This window comes from Rana temporaria, chromosome 8 (assembly GCF_905171775.1).
Source record: "Rana temporaria chromosome 8, aRanTem1.1, whole genome shotgun sequence".
Classification (NCBI taxonomy): domain Eukaryota; kingdom Metazoa; phylum Chordata; class Amphibia; order Anura; family Ranidae; genus Rana; species Rana temporaria.
The window spans coordinates 11095401-11121858 of NC_053496.1; the positions used below are offsets into that span (position 1 = coordinate 11095401).

General features: G+C 50.1%; 1 protein-coding gene across 1 annotated transcript; it reads right to left on the reverse strand.

Moving 5' to 3' along the window:
- Positions 1–1449: 1449 nt before the first annotated feature.
- On the reverse strand, positions 1450–25603 carry GOT1 (glutamic-oxaloacetic transaminase 1). The gene is made up of 9 exons (XM_040361291.1): positions 25408–25603; positions 21143–21324; positions 19532–19655; positions 15657–15769; positions 11293–11397; positions 8728–8878; positions 6428–6593; positions 4733–4875; positions 1450–1717 (listed from the first exon to the last, which is right to left on the reverse strand). The coding sequence occupies exons 1-9, from the start codon at positions 25523–25525 to the stop codon at positions 1578–1580; spliced, it is 1242 nt and encodes a 413-aa protein (XP_040217225.1). The 5' UTR covers positions 25526–25603; the 3' UTR covers positions 1450–1577.
- Positions 25604–26458: the final 855 nt, after the last annotated feature.

The window sequence follows — 26458 nt, forward strand, 5'->3', positions numbered from 1 at the left end:
ATTGTTCGGAGTAATTTAATGACACAGGATAAAGACTTGAAGGCAAACATTTGCATATTCATCCCTGATCAGGTCACGTGTCCTCCAATTAGCTGCAAGGTGACCCCAGCAGGTACGCCGGGACGAGCATCAAAATCCCATACATGTCCGATATCCCAATTAGGTCTCAAAGACTACGTCAGTCTACATTGGCCTGCGATTCTTAGAGATGTGTGTACCCTGAGATCATATTAGTGTTGCGGCATTACAGGGCATAAACCCGCTACCCATGAGATATCCTAAGCTGCCATGTGGTCAATTAACACAGTTTAGTTTAACAATTGTGAACCCACACAGAATAGGACTCTGGATGCAGAGGGTGAGCCCTGCACACCCCCCCCCCCCCCAAAAACACAATAGGGATTTAGAGAGAGTGGAGGGGACCCCAAACCCCCACAAACACAGAATAGGGCTCTGGCTTTAGAGAGCAGAGGGGGACCCTGAACACAGATTAGGGCTCTGGATTTGGAAAGCGGAGGGGGCCCCTGAAACCCCCCCAGAAAAGAGCTCTGGTTTTAGAGAGCAGATGGGACCCCAAACCCCACAAACACAGAATAGGGCTCTGGATTTAGAGAGAGCGGAACTAGGGTGACCACATTTCCAAACTACCATTCAGGGACACTCTCCCTTCCCAAAAGTCATCTTGTGCTGTAACGAATCACAGCACAGTGATTGGACACAAGAGGCGGGATTTATGATTTCTCCAATCACAAGCAGGGGGTGGGGTTTGTGCTCCTCCAGGCATTCCTGGCCAGGACAAGTACGGTCAGTAAGTAAAGCGGTGATGTGGCGGCATTTTTTTGGGGGGCATTAGCTTGGCCCAGGGGGTGGCTGTGTCAGTTTAATTCCTGGACACTGCATTGTCCTGGAATGAATGTGCCCCGGGACAGACCTGCAAAATGCGGGCAATCCGGGACACGTGGTCACCCTACCCTGAACCCCCCCAAACAGAATAGGGCTCTGGATTTAGAGAGTGGGGGGACCCTGAACACAGATTATGGCTGTGAATTTTCGAAACCAGGGGGGGGGCCAAACCCCCCCCCAAAAAAAAAACAGAAACGAGGTCTGGATTTAGAAAGCGGAGGGGACCCTGAACCCCCCCAAACACAGAATAGGGCTCTGGAGTTAGAGAGTGGGGGGGGGGGACCCTGAACACAGATTAGGGCTGTGGAAAGCAGGGGGACCCCCCACAAACAGAAACAAGGTCTGGATTTAGAGAGCGGAGGGGGCCCTGAACCCCCCCAAACACAGAATGCAGCTCTGGATTTGGAGAGCGGAGGGGAACCAGAACATAGAATAGTGCTCTAGCTTTGGACTTGCACTAAGGGGACCCTGATCTCGATCATTCAGACTTGTATAGGACTTGTAGCTCAGCACATACATAGATTCAGCACAGAGAATTTTTTTTTCCCCCCCCCAGATAGTTTGTTCCATTAAAGCCATGGTGAGAATTAAATACAAAACAAAAAAAACAAAAACAGAAGGATGACTATACAAAGTGACATTTCACATCACCGATCTAACACTGCCGGATGTTTTTAGTGAATCTTGGTGGCGGCTTCATATATAGACTGAGCTACGTAGTCCAGGTTCTTTGTCGTCAGACCGCACATGTTAATGCGACCGCTCGCCATCAGATAAATGTGCTTCTCTTTGATGAGGTATTCAACTTGCTTGGCTAAGAAAAAAAATATATATAATAAATAATAATAATAATAATAATAGTAAAGAGGTGGACTTATCCTTTAAAACAGGGTTCGACAAATTTGCTTGGAATCTAGGAGCCAGCTAAAAAAGTTAGGAGCCAGAAAACTTACCCCGTCCCGCCGAGCTCGCACACAGAAGCGAACACATACGTGAGTAGCGCCCGCATATGTAAACAGTATTCAAACCACTTGTGAGGTATCGCCGCAATCGTTGGAGCAATAATTCTAGCTCTAGACCTCCTCTATCTCAAAAACATGCAACCTGTAGATTTTTTTTAAACATCGCCTATGGAGATTTTAAAGGGTAAAAGTTTGTCGGCATTCCACGAGCGGACGCAATTTTGAAGCGCGACATGTTGGGTATCAATTTACTCGGCGTAACATTATCTTTCACAATATAAAAAAAAAAAAAAAAAATTGGGATAACTTTACTGTTGTCTTATTTTTTTTTAATTAAAAAAAAGTGTATTTTTTTCCCAAAAAAGTGCGCTTGTAAGACCGCTGCGCAAATACAGCGTGACAGAAAGTATTGCAACGATCACCATTTTATTCTTTAGGGTGTTTTATTTTATATATAAATAAATGTTTGGGGGTTCTAATTAGAGGGAAGGAGATGTCATTTTTCACTATTTTTACTGCCATTAAAATTGCTGCAATGCCAATGTAATGTAATGCCAACGGCCACCACCAGATGGCGCCAGCTCACAGAAGCTTCCGAAGAGCTTGGGACTTCACAAGGCCGCAGCCTCAATTACCGGCCGTCGTGGACCCGCGCGATGGGGGGGCACGGAGACACAGGATCCCATGCCTCCGTGCGCCCCCGCCACGCGATCGCAGCGGCCTCAATTACCGGCGGGCGCCAGGTCACAATTTCTTGTCGCCAATGCGACCTGGCACCCGGATATTGTCGACCCCTACTTTAAAATGTATAACTGCAAGGAGAGTCCATCCCTTCCCGCAATTTATCCCTTCCAATACATAAGAGCCCCTCTGAAGTATTAGATTATATTCTACAGAGATTTACACATTTAAAACCTAGAAGAGCGATGGCAGAAAGATTTGAGTGCTCCGTTCACTCTGACTTTTTTTAGGGTTTTGAATTTTTTATTTTTACATTTTAGTTGTCTGGAGTATAGATCAGCGTTTCTCCCTCGACAGCTAGAGAGCCCACGTCCCTCTCTCCCTCGACAGCTAGAGAGCCCACGTCCCTCTCTCCCTCGACAGCTAGAGAGCCCACGTCCCTCTCTCCCTCGACAGCTAGAGAGCCCACGTCCCTCTCTCCCTCGACAGCTAGAGAGCCCACGTCTCTCTCTCCCTCGACAGCTAGAGAGCCCACGTCTCTCTCTCCCTCGACAGCTAGAGAGCCCACGTCTCTCTCTCCCTCGACAGCTAGAGATCCCGCGTCTCTCTCTCCCTCGACAGCTAGAGATCCCACGTCTCTCTCTCTCTCCCTCGACAGCTAGAGATCCCACGTCTCTCTCTCTCTCCCCCTCGACAGCTAGAGATCCCACGTCTCTCTCTCTCTCCCCCTCGACAGCTAGAGATCCCACGTCTCTCTCCCCCTCGACAGCTAGAGATCCCACGTCTCTCTCCCCCTCGACAGCTAGAGATCCCACGTCTCTCTCCCCCTCGACAGCTAGAGATCCCACGTCTCTCTCCCCCTCGACAGCTAGAGATCCCACGTCTCTCTCCCCCTCGACAGCTAGAGATCCCACGTCTCTCTCCCCCTCGACAGCTAGAGATCCCACGTCTCTCTCCCCCTCGACAGCTAGAGATCCCACGTCTCTCTCCCCCTCGACAGCTAGAGATCCCACGTCTCTCTCCCCCTCGACAGCTAGAGATCCCACGTCTCTCTCCCCCTCGACAGCTAGAGATCCCACGTCCCTCTCCCCCTCGACAGCTAGAGATCCCACGTCCCTCGACAGCTAGAGAGCCCACGTCCCTCGACAGCTAGAGAGCCCACGTCCCTCGACAGCTAGAGAGCCCACGTCCCTCGACAGCTAGAGAGCCCACGTCCCTCGACAGCTAGAGAGCCCACGTCCCTCGACAGCTAGAGAGCCCACGTCCCTCGACAGCTAGAGAGCCCACGTCCCTCGACAGCTAGAGAGCCCACGTCCCTCGACAGCTAGAGAGCCCACGTCCCTCTCTCCCTCGACAGCTAGAGATCCCACGTCTCTCTCCCCCTCGACAGCTAGAGAGCCCACGTCTCTCTCCCCCTCGACAGCTAGAGATCCCACGTCTCTCTCTCCCTCGACAGCTAGAGATCCCACGTCTCTCTCCTCCCTCGACAGCTAGAGATCCCACGTCTCTCTCCTCCCTCGACAGCTAGAGATCCCGCGTCTCTCTCCCCCTCGACAGCTAGAGATCCCGCGTCTCTCTCTCCCTCGACAGCTAGAGATCCCGCGTCTCTCTCTCCCTCGACAGCTAGAGATCCCGCGTCTCTCTCTCCCTCGACAGCTAGAGATCCCACGTCTCTCCCCTCGACAGCTAGAGATCCGACAACAGAGGGGCCATAGGAGCCTTTGGGCAACATCACCGCTCCATACGTTACCAGTCATTGGCCAGCGCTCTCCCCTCACCACCACTGCCTGACACAGGGCAGATCACGTGATCAGCGGGCTGAAATCGGATCGAGATATATCTATACCTTACACAGGTCAGTCAGCATAGGTGTTATAGGGGGCGAAGGGGACGTTTTAGGACTAGCTAGGTGGTAGCCTGAAGCTGCACTTTGATAACCAGCATAATAATGGACCTTGAAGTTTCAAAGGATGAGAAAAGTATAACATTTGTACATCTATAGCAGGGATATGCAATTAGTGGACCTCCAGCACTTGCAAAACTACAAGTCCCATCATGCCTCTGGGTGTCATGCTTGTGGCTGTCAGAGTCTTGCTATGCCTCATGGGACTTTTAGTTCTGCAACAGCGGGAGGTCCGCTAATGACATATCCCTGATCTATAGGATCAGAGTGGACAGATACTTACGATTGAGACCCGTGAAGCTGAACATTCCAATCTGCTCCACGATGTGCTTCCAAGTTCCCGGGGTCTTGAGAGCCTCCAGTCTGGACTTCAGCTCAGCTCTCATGAGCAGGACGCGGTCCGCCATCGTTTTCACATTGTCCCTCCTAAATAGAAGGAAAAAGGTGTCAGATACAAAAGACTGAAAATTAATGTAGGCAGAGCTCCAGCTAGAAGTCATAGAATCGCTGAAGTTTGCTGCTACGCTTGGTTGCTTTTGTCGCTACTCCTTGGTATTTAAAGATTGCAGCAGAGTAGGACTGGCCATTGAGGGATTTCTTTTACGCAGTTGGCTGACTTAGTGGTTGTAAAAGCTGAAGGTGCATTCCATGCAAAAAAAATTATATTAATATATAAATAAATATAAACATTAGATAGATAGATCTCTCTCTATTTTTTTTATAGCGCCATCAGTTTGCATAGTGGGGGCAGTATGAAGAGGAGGGCGCTGCTCATGGAGCTTACAATTTAACCACTTAAGACCCAGACCTTTAGGCAGCTAAAGGATCTGGCCAGTTTTTGCGATTCGGCACTGTGTTGCTTTAACTGACAATTGCGGTCGTGCGACGCGGCTCCTAAACAAACTTGGCGTCCTTTTTGTCCCACAAATAGAGTTTTCTTTTAGGGGTATTTGATCACCTCTGCGGTTTTTATTTTTTGCGCTATAAACAAAAATAAATAGAGCGACAATTTCGAAAAAAATTCAATATTTTTTACTTTTTGCTATAATAAATATCCCCCTAAAAAAAAAAATATATACACAATAATATATATATATATATATATATATATATATATATATAATAAAGAATTCCCCTCAGTTTAGGCCGATGCGTATTCTTCTACCTATTTTTAGGTAGAAGGAGGGTGTAGGTGTGACATCATTGATTGTGTTCCCCTATAAAAGGGAACACACGATCAATGACGGTGCCACAGTGAAGATCGGGGAAGCTGTGTTTACACACAGCTCTCCCTGTTCTTCAGCTCCGGGGACCGATCGCGGGACTCCAGCGGCGATCGGGTCCGCGGGTCCCGCGGTCACGGAGCTTAGGGGCGTGCGCCTGCGACTGGGCACTTAAAGAGGACGTACCTGTACGTGCTTATGCCCAGCCGTGGCATTCTGCCAACGTATATGTGCAGGAGGCGGTCCCCAAGTGGTTAAAGGGAGGAGGTGGTACAAAAAGGTAGTGGCTGCAGGGGACTCAAGTACATTTCTTAGGAAATACAGTTATCGGCTATCCCCTCCGCACACAGACAGTGTGAGAGGAGATCTGATCAGCAGCATTTCCCTACAGGGAGACCCGTACAGATGATCAGGGCACCGATCATCAGTGATGCCTGTTTTTTCTTGCATTTTAGTGCCTCATCAGCGTAGAAAAATTACTTTACAAATATTTTTTTTTTTTTTTTTTTAGAGAAGTGGTGATTAAACACGACCAAACAATAATGAAAGAGAGAAAGAAAGGAAAGACAAACAGTCAGTAAACAAAAAGGGAAAAATGCCAAAAATGTCATATGGGTACAGTGGTGCATGACCGCACAATTGTCATTTAAAAGTGCGACAGCGCTGAAAACTGGCCTGGGCAGCACATGGCGGGGGGGGGGGGGTGTGGTGAAAGTGCCCAGTATTAAGGGGTTAATACCACTTTCCAGTCCTACCATTCATCAAACAGCTCCGGGGTGGTCAGGGTGGTGGCGACAATGCGGGCTCCTTGTGATGGCGGATTGGACCAAGTTGTGCGCACGATCTTCTCCATTTGAGACAAGACGCGGCTGACGTTATCACTGTCTTTGCCAACAACCGTCAAGTTTCCGACTCTTTCGTCTATAGAAGAAGAAATGGGTCAGAAGTATCCCAAAAAAATGTTCTAGAAGAAAGGATAATAGATTTAGATTGTGCAGATATGTGAACTTTGCTGGAGATGCCCCAGAACAACATGGACTTGAAACGTTCTAATACATGGTTGTTGAGAGGAGGATGATGAATAGGACTGTCCAAATTCAGAGTAAAGCAACATCTCCACTGGATGCCCCCTTCACCCAAGAGTACCTAGGGGGAGATTTACTAGAACTGGAGAGTGCGGAATCTGGTGCATAGAAACCAATCAGCTTCTACGTTTTAACTGAACAAGCCGACAGCTACACCAGATTCTGAGTGCTACAGTTTTAATAAATATCTCCCCCATACTCTCCATTCCCCCCCCCCCCCCTCCATTCAGCTGCTGGAAAGGAATTAGTAGTTTGCATCCAAGGATAATTTGGAGCCCCTAACAGGTCTTCCTTTCCTCACTCCTAGAAGTGAAATAAAGCAACAAAGAAAGGGCAATAAAAAGGAGTGTGCTGCTGGGGAACATGGCATTACAGTGAACGCATTGCTTTGCCCTCCATTGTCAGACCAATGGTTCTTTTTAAAAAAGGCACCTAATCCCCCCCCATTCCATGCAGTAGGCAACCCCTTCCAATGCTCTCCATCGCCAGCCCCCCCCCCCCCCATTGCCAGTCCCCTTCCCAGACCCCCCCCCCCCCCCCATCACCAGCCACCCCTGCCAAGCTCCCCCTATTAATCGTCAGCCACTCCCCCCTAATCCCCCTCCTATCGCCAGCCCCCCCCCTTCCAATTCCCCCCTCTCCCATCACCAGCCCCCCTTTCCAATCCCCTCTCTGCCATCACCAGCTCCCCCCTCTCCCATCACCAGCCCCCCTTCCAATCCCCTCTCTCCCATCACCAGCCCCCTTCCAATCCCCTCTCTCCCATCACCAGCCCCCCTTCCAATCCCCTCTCTCCCATCACCAGCCCCCCTTCCAATCCCCTCTCTCCCATCACCAGCCCCCCTTCCAATCCCCTCTCTCCCATCACCAGCCCCCCTTCCAATCCCCTCTCTCCCATCACCAGCCCCCCTTCCAATCCCCTCTCTCCCATCACCAGCTCCCCCTTCCAATTCCCCCCTCTCCCATCACCAGCTCCCCTTCCAATTCCCCCCTCTCCCATCACCAGCTCCCCTTCCAATTCCCCCCTCTCCCATCACCAGCTCCCCCTTCCAATTCCCCCCTCTCCCATCACCAGCTCCCCTTCCAATTCCCCCCTCTCCCATCACCAGCTCCCCTTCCAATTCTCCCCTCTCCCATCACCAGCTCCCCTTCCAATTCCCCCCTCTCCCATCACCAGCTCCCCCTTCCAATTCCCCCCTCTCCCATCACCAGCTCCCCCTTCCAATTCCCCCCTCTCCCATCACCAGCTCCCCCTTCCAATTCCCCCCTCTCCCATCACCACCCCCCCCTTCCAATTCCCCCCTCTCCCATCACCAGCTCCCCCTTCCAATTCCCCCCTCTCCCATCACCAGCTCCCCCTTCCAATTCCCCCCTCTCCCATCACCAGCTCCCCCTTCCAATTCCCCCCTCTCCCATCACCAGCTCCCCCTTCCAATTCCCCCCTCTCCCATCACCAGCTCCCCCTTCCAATTCCCCCCTCTGCCATCACCAGCTCCCCCTTCCAATTCCCCCCTCTGCCATCACCAGCTCCCCTTCCAATTCCCCCCTCTCCCATCACCAGCTCCCCCTTCCAATTCCCCCCTCTGCCATCACCAGCTCCCCCTTCCAATTCCCCCCTCTCCCATCACCAGCTCACCCTTCCAATCCCCCCCTCTCCCATCACCAGCTCACCCTTCCAATCCCCCCTCTCCCATCACCAACTCACCCTTCCAATCCCCCCTCTCCCATCACCAGCTCACCCTTCCAACCCCCCCTCTCCCATGACCAGCTCACCCTTCCAAACCCCCCTCTCCCCATCGCCAGCCCCCCTTTCAGGTCGGTCCATGCTCCTGAGCTTTCCATGTCATCTAGCCAGCTCAGTTTGATGGTCCTCTGAAATCTCCACCGCTTGACTCAAGAACCAGTTCCCCCCTTTATAAGCCGGAGGTCTCAGGGATCAGGACATTACATCACGCAGCTCCGGTACTCACTGTAGAGTCCAAAGTTCTTGGAAAAGGACTGAGCACAGAACAGCTCAAATCCTTGAGATACGAAGTAACGTACGGCCCAGGCGTCCTTGTCCAGATTTCCGGAGGCAAATCCCTGATATGCCGAGTCAAAGAATGGGAAGAGGAATCGCCTCTGCAAACAGCAAGGAGAGGAAAGGTCAGTGACAATGACTGAACACTACTGAAGTCCTACCAAGTGTCTTCTGTTCAAAAGTCTAGAAATCCCGAGAGATAGAGAATCTATTAAAAAATTAATAAATAAAAAATAGATTTTATCCATCTCTATATATCTTTTCACAATGGTTCTTCCCTGCTCCCTCAAACGTCCCTCATTCTCCAGTCTGTGCAGCAGGCACACATTCCTTTCTATAGGTACATGTAGAGCAGGGGTGTCCAAACTTTTTTCAAAGAGGGCCAGATTTCATGAAGTGGACATGCACGAGGGCCGACCATTTTGCCTGACTTTCTTTTTTGTGTTTTTGTAGATTCTTTGTGGCCCCCACTTGCAATCTGCCCCCAGGCTCAGATCAGATATATCCCTAATATATTGTTATGTAATATATTCTTTCCATGTGCGTGTTAATTACACTTATCTTATCCCCGAGCGTCTCTCACTGCAGGGATCAACTCGCACGGTGCAGCCAATCACCGCCGCCAATCACAGGCACAGGCATGACTCAGTGTCTGCTATTGGCACTGTCAGCATCCCGCGGGGTTTGGAACCCCAGCTTGTCAGTGACAGGCGCTCGGGGATAAAAGCCGCCGCCAATCACCGCCGCCTATCACAGGCACTGGCACAGACACAGGCATGTCCGCTATTAGCACCGCGCACTGTCAGCTCCCCGGCGGCATTTTAAACAAGCCCCAGCAACACGGCCCAGCTTGTCAGTGATTGGATTACATGGGGATTAGAGAACATTTTTTTTTTTCTGAAAGCCCAGCTCGTCCCTATTCTGTTCAGGGGCCTGGGGGCCAAGGGTGACAAAATGCCAACTCAAATGGGGGCCGTATAAAACCGGTCCGTGGGCCGGACTTTGGACATGACTGATGTAGAGTAAAGAAGCGCCTGCCTTTGTGTCTGCTTGGAGCCCAAAAGCTCCAAAACGCGAAGCACCACCCGCTGACCCATCGCGGAAAGCGGCATTGTCCCTGTACAGAGCTGATCCTGGTCCCGTACACCAACAGTGTGACCGGAGGAATGACTGGATCACGAACACGCATCCACACCATTGACGCTGGATCTCTTGCTCTACCTGGAAGTTGAAGCGGATGTATCGTATACACGCCGTACACAAAACTGAGCGTATTCAAACAAACAATCTTTACTTATTAAAACTTAAAGCGGATGTGCCAGTAAAAAAAAAAAAAAAATATTAAAAGCCAGCAGCTACAAATACTGCAGCTGCTGACTTTTAATATTAGGACACTTGCCTGTCCTGGAGTCCAGCGCCGTCCGCAGCAGAGGACGAGCGATCGCTCGTCTCTCCTGCTTCCCCCGCCATCCTCAGTGAGGGAACCAGGAAGTGAAGCGCTCCGGCTTCACTACCCGGTTCCCTACGGCGCATGCGCGAGTCGCGCTGCGCCCGCCGATTGGCTCACATGCTGTGTGCTGGGAGCCGAGTGTTCCCAGCACACAACGGGCGACAGACGGGAAGTCTGGAAAAACCCGTCTTTCGCCCGAGACGTGTGGCCGGAAGTGGGTGCAAATACCTGTCTTTAGACAGGTATCTGCACCCCCCTCCCCCTGAAAGGTGTCAAATGTGACACCGGAGGGGGGGGCAGGTTCCAATCAGCGTGAGTTCCACTTTAGGGTGGAGAACCGCTTTAAACATACTGCACTTAAAGGGCACCGTTATTTCCCCTCTCCCTTCTGCATAGAAGTCAGCTTCCAGGTTTTATTGCCAAAGCTTAAAATTAAAAAAGCAGGGGGTTCACCCTAAAAAAAAAAAAAAAAAATTCCAACATTACAATGAGCTGACCTGTGACACGGACATTATGCTGGTCTCTTTTTTTCCGTACATACCGTTTTATCTGTATTTTCTCCCCGGATTCCCCGCGGGAGTGAGCGTTCCTATTCACAGGGTAAGTGATTGACATTCTTCCGACCGGCGCATACAGAGCGTCACGAGTTGCCGAAAGAAGCCGAACGTAGGTGCGCAGGCACCGTATAGAGCGCCAACCTTACGTTCGGCTTCTTTCGGCAACTCGTGACGCACTGTATGCGCCGGTCGGAAGAACGTCAATCACTTACCCTGTGAATAGGAACACCCACTCCCGCGGGAAATCCGGGGAGAAAATACAAATAAAACGGTATGTACGAAAAAAAAAGACCAGCATAATGTCCGTGTCACAGGTCAGCTCATTGTAATTTTAGAAAAAAAATTTAGGGTGAACCCCCGCTTGAAGTTAGAAGCCGATTGGCTACCATGCACAGCTGCACCAGATTCTGAGTGCTCCAGTTTATGTAAATCTCCCCCACAGTGTCTGTCCTGGCCCAGTATTTGGAAAGAATACCCCCCCCCCCTCCAAGAGAACCCGTCTACTCACCTTCATAACGTCGCCTATCTGCTTCCATTCCTCCTGGGTGGGGTCTGTTCCTGTAGGATTGTGTGCACAAGCATGCAAGACAAAGATGGAGTGCTCCGGAGCTTTCTGCAAGGATAAGAAATGAACATCATTACCATTTTCACAGATTGTGATATTTTTTTTGATCTATACATCATTTATTAACCACTTCAAGACCAGGCCCATTTCTGACACTTGTTGTATACAAGTTAAAATCAGTATTTTGCGAGAAAAATTACTTAGAACCCCCCCCCCCCCCCCCCATATATATTTATTATTTCACACCAGACGCAATTCCAATACTGTTCTGTGCACATTTTTCTGCACAAAATGCATGCACAGTGTTTTCCAATGGTTCTAGTTCACACCATGCAGTCAGTTTCTGCAATGGAAACTGACTGCATGGTGTGAACTAGAGCCATTGGAATACGGTGTAACCTCGAATTACGAGTATAATCCGTTCCAGGAGAATGCTCAAAATTTCAAAGCACTCGCATATCAAAGCGAGTTTCCCCATAGAAGTCAAAGGAAACGAAAATAATTTGTTCCGCATTGACTTCAATGGCATGCAATACTGCATGTGGCCAGAGTTGGGGGGGCGCCGGAGAGCCTCAAACACCCAAGGACAGCTCGGTTGAACTCGAAAACTGAGTGGCCCGGATTCAGAAACAATTTACGTCGGCGTAGCCAAATTTTTTGTATAATGTAAAAGATGTTAAATAGATGGCCAACATGTCACGCTTTAAAATTGCGCACGCTCGTGCAATGGCAACAAGCTACGTACCGTAGGTGACACTTTAAAAAATTACGATTACCCTTTAGAGTTAGAGGGTGGCCTTGCTCTAGAGAATTTTTGCGGTTGCAGCGATACCGCACGTGTATATTGGTTTGCGCAAAACTTATAGGGTCTACAAAATGGATGTTTTATGGTATTATTATTAAATATATAATATATATATATATATATATATATATATATATATATATATATATATATATATATATATATATATATATATACACACACACACACACACACACACACACACACACACACACACACACACACACACACACACACACACACACACACACACACACACACACACACACACACACACACACACACACACACACACACACACACACACACACACACACACACACACACACACACACACACACACACACACACACACACACGCCACTGATGGCACTCGCGCTGCTCCCTGGCGGCCCCTCCTCTCTTCTCGTCCATCCCCATTTGCTTGTGACATCATCTGGGATGGACGAGAAGAGGGGAGGGGCTGCCAGGGAGCAGCGCGAGTGCCATCAGTGGCGTGACATGAGAGAACTTATTACATACGCTTCCTACGCTACTCTGCATGCTGGTAAACAATGTGCCCGTGCCCTGTTGTGCTATGTTTCTTGAGGTGCTATGTGCCCAATTGTGCAGTGTGTGTGTGTGGGGGGGGGGGGGGGGGTCTAGTAATTGTGCAGTGTGGGGGGTAATTTTATGAAGTGTGGGGCTATTTGTGCAGTATGGGGGGTAATTGTGCAGTGTGGGGGCAATAATGGAGTGCGGGGGGGTATTTTATGGGGTGTAGGGCTATTTGTGCAGTGTGGGGGGTAATGCCAGGGATTAATAATGCGTCTGCTGACCCCAGTGCAGTAACAACTGGATATAGTTTATTGTTTTTAAAGTTTGAAAGTTTGCATGCGGCCCCCATAGGATATGAAAACTTGTCATGCGGCCCCCAGGCAATTTGAGTTTGAGACCCCTGCTTTAAAATCTGCCATGATACAGTTATGACAGTGATGTCCGGACCACAAACCTGCACCCCCTGGAGGCGGAGAGAGACTCCGACACCCAGATATGGTGTAAGAGTAGATGACAGAGATACAAGGTGTTAGAAATGTTCCTCAGAGATTTTCCTCCATAGTGACCTGATAACATCACACAGTTGCTGCAGATTTGTCGGCTGCTCATCCATGAGGCCAATCTCCAGAAGGTCCTCTATTGGATGAGATGTGGTGAGTGTGGAGGCCACTGGAGGACAGGGACCTCATTGTCCAGTGGTGAGATGATTGGAGCTTTGTGACATGGTGACATTACCCTGCTGGGAGGAGCCATCAGAAGATGGGGACACTAGTCATAAAGGGATGGACATGGTCACCAACAATACTCAGGTAGGTCGTGGCGTATAAATGATGCTCAATTGGTACTAAGGGGCCCAAAGTGTGCCAAGAAAATCCCCCCCCCCCCCACCATTACACCCCCACCACCAGCCTGACCCGGTGATACCCCATCCCCCCCTACCATTACACCCCCACCACCAGTCTGACCCGGTAATACCCCATCCCCCCCACCATCAGCCTGACCCGGTAATACTCCATCCCCCCCACCATTACACCCCCACCACCAGCCTGACCCGGTGATACCCCATCCCCCCCACCATCACACCCCCACCACCAGCCTGACCCGGTGATACCCCATCCCCCCCACCATCACACCCCCACCACCAGCCTGACCCGGTGATACCCCATCCCCCCCACCATCAGCCTGACCCGGTAATACTCCATCCCCCCCACCATTACACCCCCACCACCAGCCTGACCCGGTGATACCCCATCCCCCCCACCATTACACTCCCACCACCAGCCTGACCCGGTGATACCCCATCCCCCCCACCATCACACCCCCACCACCAGCCTGACCCGGTGATACCCCATCCCCCCTACCATTACACCCCCACCACCAGTCTGATCCGGTGATACCCCATCCCCCCCACCATTACACCCCCACCACCAGCCTGACCCGGTGATACCCCATCCCCCCCACCATCACACCCCCACCACCAGCCTGACCCGGTGATACCCCATCCCCCCCACCATCAGCCTGACCCGGTAATACTCCATCCCCCCCACCATTACACCCCCACCACCAGCCTGACCCGGTGATACCCCATCCCCCCCACCATTACACCCCCACCACCAGCCTGACCCGGTGATACCCCATCCCCCCACCATTACACCCCCACCACCAGCCTGACCTGGTGATACAAGGCAGGATGGATCCATGCGCCAAATTCTGACCCCACCATCTGAATGTCGCAGCTGAAATCCAAACTCATCAGACCAGGCAACGTTTTTCCAAACTTCTATTGTCCAGTTTTGGTGAGTCTGTACGATTTGTAGCCTCAGTTTCCTGTTCTGGTGGCACCCCGTGTGGTCTTCTGCTGCTGTAGCTTCAAGGTTGGATGTGTTGTGCGTTCAGAGATGGTATTCTGCATACTTTAGATGTAACGAGGGGTTATTTGAGTTACGGTTGCCTTTCTATCCTCTGGAACCCGTCTGCCCATTCTCCTCTGACCTCAACAAGGCATTTTCCTCCACACAACTGCCGCTCACTGGATATTTTCTCTTTTCCCCACCATTCTCTATAATCCCGAGAGATTGTTGTGCGTGAAAATCCCAGAAATCCTCAGACCAGCCGTCTGCAACAAACCACCATGCCACGTTCAAAGTCACTTAAAGCGGGAGTTCACCCATTTAAAAAAAAAAAAAAAATCTCCCCTTAGCTTCCTGCTCGTTCGGTCTAGGGGAATCGGCTATTTGTATTAAAATTTGTGCAGTACTTACCCGTTTTCGAGATGCATCTTCTCCGCCGCTTCCGGGTATGGGTCTTCGGGAGCGGGCGTTCCTTCTTGATTGACATTCTTCCGAGAGGCTTCCGACGGTCGCATCCATCGCGTCACTCGTAGCCGAAAGAAGCCGAACGTCGGTGCGGCTCTATACTGCGCCTGCGCACCGACGTTCGGCTTCTTTCGGAAAATCGTGACGCGATGGATGCGACCGTCGGAAGCCTCTCGGAAACCTGTCAATCAAGAAGGAACGCCCAGTCCCGCAGCCCATACCCGGAAGCGACGGAGAGGATGCGTCTCGTAAACGGGTAAGTACTGCACATATTTTAAAATAAATAGCCGATTCCCCTAGTAATAACGAGCAGGAATCTAAGAGGGAAAAGTGCCCTCTAAGGGTGAACCCCCGCTTTAAGTCCCCTTTTTTTCCCCATTCTGATGCTCAGTTTGGGCTTCAGCAAGTCGTCTTCACCACGTCTAGATGCCTAAATGAATTGAGTTGCTGCCGTGTGATTGGCCAATTAGCAATTTGTATTACCGAGCCATTGAACAGGTGTACCTAATAAAGTGGCCGGTGGGTGTATGTAAATCCTTTATAGAGAGAAATTGGGTGATCAGGCAGCCGCAAGCTTAGTGGTCAAGTTTTCTTCCAGTGTGAAATGTAAAACATTTGTACCCGATTATCTGCACTCCATTCAGACTCACCTCTAAATCTTCCAACAGTCCCTTCAGGTCCAGCCCCAGATTAGCAGCATCCCAATAGCGGTACGCCCTGATGTCCTTAAATCCAGCATCAATAAACACCGCGTTATGGTTCTCTGTATCAGGGGCAAAGAGAAATATAAACTATCAGATTATAAATAATAATACAACAAAAAAAAAAAAAAGTTGTGTGTATATAATATATTACACACACACACACACTCCCACAAAAGTAAGTACACCCCTCACATTTTTGTAAATATTTTCTTGTATCTTTTCATGTGACAACACTGAAGAAATGACACTTTGGCCCAGATTCTCAGAAGAGATATGACGGCGTATCTCCAGATACGCCGTCGTATCTCTGAGTTGCGCCGTCGTATCTATGCGCCTGATTCATAGAATCAGTTACGCATAGATATCCATTAGATCCGACAGGCGCAAGTCTTACGCTGTCGGATGGTAACTGCATTTTTTTTTTGACCGCTAGGTGGCGCTCCTGTCGAATTCCGCGTCAAGTATGCAAATTCGCTAGATACGCGAATTCCCGAACGTACGCGTGGCCGACGCAGTAAAGATACGACGTTTACGTTAGGCTTTTCCCAGCGTATAGTTACCCCTGCTATATGGTGGCCTAGTCAATGTTAAGTATGGCCGTCGTTCCCGCGTCGAAATTTGAAAAAGTTACGTCGTTTGCGCAACTCGTCCGTGAATGGGGCTGGACATAATTTACGTCCACGTCGAAACCAATGACATCCTTGCGACGTCATTTGGAGCAATGCACACTGGGATATTTTACGGACGGCGCATGCGCAGTTCGTTCGGCGCGGGGACGCGCTTGATTTAAATGATACACGCCCCCTACCCGCCAAATTTGAATTCCGCCGGGTGATTTACGCTACGCCACCGCAACTTACGGAGCAAGTGCTTTGAGAATACAACACTTGCCCGTGTAAGTTGCGGCGGCGTACCGTAAATCTGATACGTTACGTCGCCGCATAGATACGCCGATATACAAGAATCTGGGCCACTGTATCTACAATGTTGTGTAGTGAGTGTACAGCTTGTATAACAGTGTACATTTGCTGTCCCCTCAAAATAACTCAACACACAGCCATTAATGTCTAAACCGCTGGCAACAAATTGGGCCCAAAGTGTCAATAGCACTGCCTTAACCCTCTTGGGCATGGAAGTCACCAGAGCTTCACAGGTTGTCACTGGCGTCCTCTTCCCCTCCTCCATGATGACATCACAGAGCTGGTGGATGTTGGAGACCTTGTGCTCCTCCACCTTCCGTTTGAGGATCCCCCACAGATGATCAATAGGGTTTAGGTCTGGAGACATGCTTGGCCAGTCCATCACCTTTACCCTCAGCTACTTTAGCAAGGCAGTGGTGGTCTTGGAGGTGTGTTTGGGGTAGTTATGTTGGAATACTACCCTGCGGTCCAGTCTCTGAAGGGAGGGGATCATGCTCTTCTTCAGTATGTCACAGTACATGTTGGCATTCATGGTTCCCTCAATGATCTGTAGCCCCCCAGTGCCGGCAGCACTCATGCAGCCCCAGACCATGACACTCCCACCACCATGCCTGACTGTAGACACACTTGTCTTTGTCCTCCTCACCTGGTCCCCCCCACACACGCCTGACACCATCTGACACCAAATACCTTTATCTTGGTCTCATCAGACCACAGGACACAGTTCCAGTAATCCATGTCCTTAGTCTGCTTGTCTTCAGCAAACTGTTTGCAGGTTTTCTTGTGCATCATCTTTAGAAGAGGCTTCCTTCTGGGACAACAGCCATGCAGACTAATTTGATGCAGTGTGCGGCGTATGGTCTGAGCACTGACAGGCTGACCCCCCATCCCTTCAACCTCTGCAGCAATGCTGGCAGCACTCATACGTCTATTTCCCAAGGACAACCTCTGGATATGACGCTGAGAAAGTGACCTCAACTCCTTTGGCGAGGCCTGTTCTGAGTGGAACCCGTCCTGTTATACCGCTGGATGGTCTTGGCCACCGTGCTGCAGCTCAGTTTCAGGGTCTTGGCAATCTTCTTATAGCCTAAGGCCAGTGATGGCGAACCTTGGCACCCCAGATGTTTTGGAGCTACATTTCCCATGATGCTCATGCTCTCTGCAGTGTAGTTGAGTATCATGGGAAATTTGTGGAACTTTGTAAGCAAATGAGAAAATTTTCATTTATAAGTGCAGATGGACGTCTACTTAGGTGCTGCAGCACGCATTTAATTGGAGATCAGAGTTCTACAGCACAGAGGGAGGGGGTAACCGACATTCAGGGCCACTTTGCTAACGATTATTTTCATAATCGATTATCGTTTCGATTAATCGGATAATAGCCTTAAAAAAAAAAATGTAAATGTTTTATTTTTTTTTGGGCCAATTTCTGCCCAGGTTACAAAACACAAATTGCCACAAAAACACATTACATGCTTTTTCTGCAGCTTCTCCATTGAAGTATATTGAACCAAAAAAAACAAAATAGCACCGTTTTGCATTAACCTCCCTGGCGGTATGATTCTGTCTGGAATTACGTACCAAAAGCGGTACAATTATTTGCAAGGAAATTTGGTGTTTTATACTGTAGGTCTGTAATTCTTAGTAATAACTCATTTAAATCTGACCAAACAAGAGTCTAGTAGGCATCCCGGGTATGATTTTTTTTTTAAAAAACAAAATTATAAATTATAATATAATAACAAATATTATAATTATAATAAAAATTATTCAATAATGTAATCAACTCAAAATCACTGAAATTTGCTCAGTTGCAGAATTGTCGCTGTCATTACTTTTATTTTTTTATGATGAATTTCCCCACAAATCGCTATCGCACAATTCTGCAAGTGATTATAATTTATTATCGCTGTTTTCTAGCTGCTCTAAAACCATTTTTGACATAAAGGGACACTTTTGGACAATCTACAGTTTTTAGGCAGAAAGAACAGTTTTTATTTTATAAAAGAACAGTAGGACACTGGGCAGACCACTAGGGACAAGGGGGGTGTGTATTTTTTACATACAGTACTGTAATCTATAAGATTACAGTATACTGTATGTATAGTGTTTGTTTACTTTTTTGAATTTGGCGCCGTTCTCTACCCCCGTGCGTCGTAACGTCACAGGGAACGGAGATCGGCGGCACACGGGGACACTGTGAATCGAGCGAGGACAGCGGGGATGCATCGCAGGATCCAGGGACAAGGTAAGTAACTTGTCTGTGGATGCTGCGAAAGGTAAGCCGCGCCGCTGCACACTCTGCACATCAACCCCGAGCGTGACTCGGGGATAACGTTCTTGGCATAAAAAATCCACCCCGAGTCACGCTCGGGTTTACCGCTAAGGGGTTAAAAAGTCCTTGCCCTTTCCAAATACGCAGCAGCTGAAAATAAATCATGGATGTGAACGTGTCCCATAGGAAAACATGTAAATGAACTGTAGTGTGTTTCTGCAAAAAGCACCAAAAAAACAGAGGTGTGACCCCCGGCCTGAGATGTTTAGTAACATAATGGGGGTTAAAAAAACAAAAATAAGTACAAAAAGAGCAAATAATCGCTACTGTAAGGGGTTCATTTTTTTACTGTGGGACAGTGAAAGAAATATTTACAGTAGCGATTTGCTTTTTTGTACTATAAAGGGCTAATTTTTGTTGTTTTTAACCCCATTATGTTACTGGCCGATTAATCGATTATGAAAATTGTAATCGATTAATTTCATAATCGATTAATCGATTAGTTGTTTCGGCCCTAATTACAAGTTTGCTGTCTGACATAAAACATACACTGAGGCAGCCATACTAGCAGCAGAGACTGAGAATACTTTCATACATTACAGAGAAGATAAGAGGAGGCGTCTCACCCCAGGAGGGAGCGGAGATGTAGATGGGGGTCGCCGTGTTGTTGGTTCCATTGTACCAGCGCCTCAAGAACTCTGCTCCAATGCGTAGCGCTCCTGTACCACCCAGAGACTGCACGCCACCCACCTGCAGAGGGAAACAAAACAGACGGGACCAACTTATTAGTTGTAAAACTCAGACATTAAATCTGAACAAAGCATAACCCTCTATAGCGTGTACTTGTCTCAGTCCTTGGACTGCAAATCTTCGCTCTCCTTTAGATTTTTAGGCTGCATTCACACCTAGGCGTAGGCAATAGCGGCGTTTTCCGGCGTTTTTTTCCGGCGTTTTGTCGCGCGTATTCATGCTAATATGCGCGTTTGCATACAGCGTTGTCCGACGTTTTTGTACTTCGACGTTTTTTTTTTTAGCCAATAGGAAAAACTATCATCTTTTCATCACTTGTTGTTATGTTGGTAGATTTTTTTTAATCTTCTGCATGGGCGACAAGTTCTATTGACGAAACGCCCGTAGCAAACGCCCGTTGTCGCGCAAGTCGCTTGAATCGAGCGTTTCCATTACTTTCTATGGGAAATGGAAACGCTCAAATACGCGCATATCGCGCGATATGTGCGACAAAAAAGGGGTCCGGAACTTTTATTGACTACATGCGATGCGCGTCAGGCGCATCGGCGTTCAGATGTGAACCATGCCCATAGCCTTACATGTATTTTGGTCCCTCTGGCGTTTGTGCGCGTCGCGCTACAGGCGACAAAACGCCAAGGTGTGAATGGGCTCTTAGGCCCCATTCACACCTAGGCGTTTTTACGCCTGAAGCGCACTGCTCACAAACGCCAGAGGGGAGAATTAACATTATTCCCTATGGTGACTGTTCACGCCTGAACGCCCAAACGCCTGTCGCGCGAAGCTCAAACAAGTCCCGGACCTTTTTTTATCGTGCGGTTTGGGCGTATTTGAGCGTTTTTTTTCCCCATAGAAAGTAATGGGAAACGCGCGAATTGAGCGTATCGCGCGACAACGGGCGTTTGCTACGGGCGTTTCGTCGCTTTAATAAATAGAACTTGTCGCCCATGCAGAAGATTAAAAAAAATCTACCAACATAGCAACAAGTGATGAAAAGATGATCATTTTTCCTATTGGCTAAAATAAAAAATGCCGAAGTACAAAAACGTCGCACGACGCTGTAAGCAAACGCGCGACAAAACGCCCCAAAAAAACGCCCAAAAAAACGACCGACGCTCAGGTGTGAATGCAGCCTTAGGGGGACTTGGGGATGTGGAGGAGGTTCCGATTGTACCTATTGCAACAACCGCCATTTTATTCTCTAGGGTGTTAGAAGAATGTATAATGTTTGGGGGTTCCAAGTAAATTTTCTAGCAAAAAAAAACAAAAACAAAAAAAAAACAAAAACAAAAACTTGTTTTTAACTGGAAAAACAGGCTCGGTTCTTAAGTGGTTAATTGGAGAATTACAACACCCATCATCATTTCATCACCCTGCAGGTTATACAGGTGTACTTGGTGGGTGGCCAACCTCTGGTGTCTTCCAATGTTTGAGTGTTGGAGGAGGATGAAGAATTGCAAAAAAAAAAAAAAAAAAAAAAAAAAAGTTACCCTGTCGTCCTTAAAGGCCGGACTGTCCTCTCCCAGAGCGATCCTGGAGGCGCTGGAGCGGAATTCTGGGAGTCCGAGGATGGGTAGGTACTCGTGGTTCAGCGAGTGGTCACTGGCTATCTTCTGCTCCACCTTCTTCACCACCGGCAGGACCCAGGGCTGGGAGTCATCCGTACGGTACGCTGGACAAACGGAGATAAACAAAAAAAAATAAAAAAAATAAAGTTAGAACGGAAAACATCTACTGGGTGCAGCTCTCCAGAACGTCCTCACCACTGACCCGAGTGTGCCGATATCAGCCAATCAGAGATAACCGATTACCGGCAGAACTCCAAACTACGTCAGATACAAAGTCCCATCACGCAGCCTTGTGTTCTATTACACAACAACATGTCCCGAGGAAACACTTCACCACAGAGAACTCCCCTAACGAGGGGTCAGACCAACCAGAACCTGACCGCTCCATGTCAGGAGGTGGAATTACCCCCCACAGGCTGTAATCTGTCATATACCAGGACAACCTGTTCCAAAAATGGTGTTTTGAGAACATTTGTTAGATCTTCTATTGTGACCACACTCACACGCGTGATCAAATACCACCAAAAGAAAGCTCCTCCCCGCTGAGGGAATCAGGAGGTGAAGCGTTGCGGCTTCACTGCCCGGTTCCCTACTGTGCATGCGCGATCCCTCACTGGTCCCCGCTGTCTCCTGGGACCTGTGTGTTTCCCAGAAGACAGAGGGGGGGGGACGCTCAACGTAACCCCCAACCACTGCGCCTACGCTTCTCAACGTAACCCCTGACCACTGCGCCTATGCTTCTCAACTTTCCCCTGATCACTGCGCTTCTCAACGTTCCTTGCCCCCCCCGATCACAGAGCCTACGCTCAACATTCCCCCCATCACTGCGCCTACGCTCAACATTGAGCATTTCTGTGCTTCTTCAAAAGAGGTTAAACAGACAAATCTTTGCCTGGAAGAGGCCTTGCTGATGCAGTATAACTCCCTTGTGCCTGTCACATTAAACCAGTGTTTCTCAATTCCAGTCCTCAGGCCCCCCCAACAGGTCAGGTTTTCAGGATTTCCATTATTTTGCACAGGTGATTTGATCAGTTTCACTGCCTTAGTAATCACCACAGCCTTTTCATCTGAGGGAAATCCTGAAAACCTGACCTGTTGGGGGGGCCTGAGGACTGGAATTGAGAAACACTGCATTAAACAGTCTTCCACAACCTTGCCTTAGTAGCAGAGTTTGGCTGTTCCTCACCCAGTCTTAAGCTTCCTACACAGCCGTTTCTATTTATGACTGTGCCTCAACCTACATATGAAATTGATGATCGTTGGCACCTGCTTGGTATAATTGGTAAATCAAAAACCTTAATCCAATTCTACAAGTGTAATAACTAAATCTGGTTTGATGCCAAAGGGGAATTACACCAGATATTGATTTTTCTAAATTGATAAAAAATAAAATTGTTAAAATTTGTAAAATTATTCTTACTTTACAGCATTTCTTCACACCTGCTGAAAACGTTTGCACAGTGCTGTATAATTATTAGTGGAGGATGGTGAGCGGTGAACAGACGGGCTTTGTAGGTTATGCAATCACACGTGGGGGATCACAGAAGATCAGTATAAGTGGAGGTGACGGTGGGGGGGGGGGGGGCAGCAGATGTTACTCTTTGATCTCTTCTCCGGGGGGGGGGGGGGGGCACGGGATGGACAGAGGGAGGATGTCCTCTCTACCGGCTCTTCTCACTGTCTGGCTCTGCTGCTCATATTCCGGATAAAGTGCTTCCTCAGCTCACACATTCCTCTGAGGACATTCAATGTCAGGGGATCAGCGCTGCCCCCGGAGGACAGAAATCTGCCCCATATATTCCACCCCACCACAATTCTTATAGGTCAGTTAGATTTTCTGTCCTCCAATGCTGGGACTCGTAGTCCCCCTGCAATGCTGGGACTTGTAGTCCCCCTCCTCCTCCAATGCTGGGACTTGTAGTCCCCTCCAATGCTGGGACTTGTAGTCCCCCTCCTCCTCCTCCAATGCTGGGACTTGTAGTCCCCCTCCAATGCTGGGACTTGTAGTCCCCCCTCCTCCAATGCTGGGACTTGTAGTGCCCCCTCCTCCTCCAATGCTGGGACTTGTAGTCCCCCTCCTCCAATGCTGGGACTTGTAGTCCCCCTCCTCCAATGCTGGGACTTGTAGTCCCCCCTCCTCCAATGCTGGGACTTGTAGTCCCCCCTCCTCCAATGCTGGGACTTGTAGTCCTCTCAGGATAGGAGTTGTAGTCCCCCCTCCTCCTCCAATGCTGGGAGCTGTAGTCCCCCTCCTCCAATGCTGGGAGTTGTACTTCCCCTCCTCCTCCAATGCTGGGAGTTGTACTTCCCCTCCTCCTCCAATGCTGGGAGTTGTACTTCCCCTCCTCCTCCAATGCTGGGAGTTGTACTTCCCCTCCTCCTCCAATGCTGGGAGTTGTACTTCCCCTCCTCCTCCAATGCTGGGAGTTGTACTTCCCCTCCTCCTCCAATGCTGGGAGTTGTACTTCCCCTCCTCCTCCAATGCTGGGAGTTGTACTTCCCCTCCTCCTCCAATGCTGGGAGTTGTACTTCCCCTCCTCCTCCAATGCTGGGAGTTGTACTTCCCCTCCTCCTCCAATGCTGGGAGTTGTACTTCCCCTCCTCCTCCAATGCTGGGAGTTGTACTTCCCCTCCTCCTCCAATGCTGGGAGTTGTACTTCCCCTCCTCCTCCAATGCTGGGAGTTGTACTTCCCCTCCTCCTCCAATGCTGGGAGTTGTACTTCCCCTCCTCCTCCAATGCTGGGAGTTGTACTTCCCCTCCTCCTCCAATGCTGGGAGTTGTACTTCCCCCTCCTCCTCCAATGCTGGGAGTTGTACTTCCCCCTCCTCCTCCAATGCTGGGAGTTGTACTTCCCCCTCCTCCTCCAATGCTGGGAGTTGTACTTCCCCTCCTCCTCCAATGCTGGGAGTTGTACTTCCCCCTCCTCCTCCAATGCTGGGAGTTGTACTTCCCCCCCTCCTCCAATGCTGGGAGTTGTACTTCCCCCTCCTCCTCCAATGCTGGGAGTTGTACTTCCCCCTCCTCCTCCAATGCTGGGAGTTGTACTTCCCCCTCCTCCTCCAATGCTGGGAGTTGTACTTCCCCTCCTCCTCCAATGCTGGGAGTTGTAGTCCCCCTCCTCCTCCAATGCTGGGAGTTGTAGTCCCCCTCCTCCTCCAATGCTGGGAGTTGTAGTCCCCCTCCTCCTCCTCCAATGCTGGGAGTTGTAGTCCCCCTCCTCCTCCAATGCTGGGAGTTGTAGTCCCCCTCCTCCTCCAATGCTGGGAGTTGTAGTCCCCCTCCTCCTCCAATGCTGGGAGTTGTAGTCCCCCTCCTCCTCCAATGCTGGGAGTTGTAGTCCCCCTCCTCCTCCAATGCTGGGAGTTGTAGTCCCCCTCCTCCTCCAATGCTGGGAGTTGTAGTCCCCCTCCTCCTCCAATGCTGGGAGTTGTAGTCCCCCTCCTCCTCCAATGCTGGGAGTTGTAGTCCCCCTCCTCCTCCAATGCTGGGAGTTGTAGTCCCCCTCCTCCTCCAATGCTGGGAGTTGTAGTCCCCCCCCTCCTCCAATGCTGGGAGTTGTACTCCCCCCCCTCCTCCAATGCTGGGAGTTGTACTCCCCCCCTCCTCCAATGCTGGGAGTTGTACTCCCCCTCCTCCTCCAATGCTGGGAGTTGTACTCCCCCCCTCCTCCAATGCTGGGAGTTGTACTCCCCCCCCCTCCTCCAATGCTGGGAGTTGTAGTCCCCCCTCCTCCTCCAATGCTGGGAGTTGTAGCCCCCCCCCCTCCTCCAATGCTGGGAGTTGTAGCCCCCCCCCCTCCTCCAATGCTGGGAGTTGTAGCCCCCCCCCCTCCTCCAATGCTAGGAGTTGTAGTCCCCCTCCAATGCTAGGAGTTGTAGTCCCCCTCCTCCTCCAATGCTGGGAGTTGTAGTCCCCCTCCAATGCTGGGAGTTGTAGTCCCCCTCCTCCTCCAATGCTGGGAGTTGTAGTCCCCCTCCTCCTCCAATGCTGGGAGTTGTAGCCCCCCTCCTCCTCCAATGCTGGGAGTTGTAGCCCCCCCCCCTCCTCCAATGCTGGGAGTTGTAGCCCCCCCCCTCCTCCAATGCTAGGAGTTGTAGTCCCCCTCCTCCTCCAATGCTAGGAGTTGTAGTCCCCCTCCTCCTCCAATGCTGGGAGTTGTAGTCCCCCCCGGTAGGCCGCACTCACCTCCCACTCCCAGGTTGACCTTGCGGGAGTCGCTGTCCGCTCGGAAGTCAGCGGTGAGCTTGAAGACGGCGACCGGCGGCGCCTGAGGGACGGAGGAGAAGATAGAAGAAGCCGCCATACTGATCTCTGATCCGGGGACACTGAGCGCTAACCTTCACCTTCACCAGCTTAGTACCGGGGGCGGGGACACCAACAGCCAATCACTGCCCGGGAATTAGACATCGCCCACCAACGCAGAGCGTCACCCCGCCGAGAAGGAACCAGCTGTCACATTGGGCCAATCAGGAGGGAGAATGCAAATGATTGCCCCGACAGAACGATGGCATTGGGTTACTGTTACTAGAGAGGCGTCAGCCGAGAGAGGGATTTCCGTGACGTCATCAGCGTGCGCACCGGTATCTCCTGGCTATCAGTTGAGCGATGACACGCCCACATAAGCCCTGCAGTCCTATCCGCTGCGCGGCCACACCCCTTTCCAGGCAGTGATGGAGCTGCTGAACACGTGGTGTCCTGGGCTGGTCATGGGACCCACTGACAGGGGTGTTTGGGTTCAATTTGTTAGTGCATCCAAATCTGCTAGTCCATCTAACTCTCCCCCTCCCCCTAGACAGACAATTCTGTGCTGCTTCCTGAGTCGGCGGTGCTGTAAATCAGTGCTTGGTATACCCAAGGTTGCCATGCAACCAGAATGTTTGTCCTGGCGCTGCCGCTTGGGCTGTTGCCAGAGCGTTTTTCTTTATATTTGTAAAAATAAATAAAGTTTCACTCAAGCACATACCCCCCCCCCCGAAAAAAAATGGGGTGTCCCCAATTTACGTTACGCCTCCGCAACTTAGACGGGCAAGTGCTGTATTCTCAAAGCACTTGCTCCGTAAGTTGCGGCGGCGTAGCGTAAATCGGCCCGGCGTAAGCCCGCCTAATTCAAATTTGGATCAGGGGGGCGTGTTTTATGTAAATGTACTGTGACCCGACGTGATTGACGTTTTTCCCGAACGGCGCATGCGCCGTCCGTGGAATTTCCCAGTGTGCATTGCTCCGAAGTACGCCGCAA

Coding starts and splice junctions, on each gene's coding strand:
- GOT1 (XM_040361291.1), bottom strand. CDS start 25,525: ATGGCGGCTTCTTCTATCTTCTCCTCCGTCCCTCAGGCGCCGCCGGTC. Junction 15,770..19,531: donor CATCTCCGCTCCCTCCTGGG/GTGAGACGCCTC, acceptor CCCCTGATACAG/AGAACCATAACGCGGTGTTT. Junction 4,876..6,427: donor CCGGAGCTGTTTGATGAATG/GTAGGACTGGAA, acceptor CCTTCTATTTAG/GAGGGACAATGTGAAAACGA.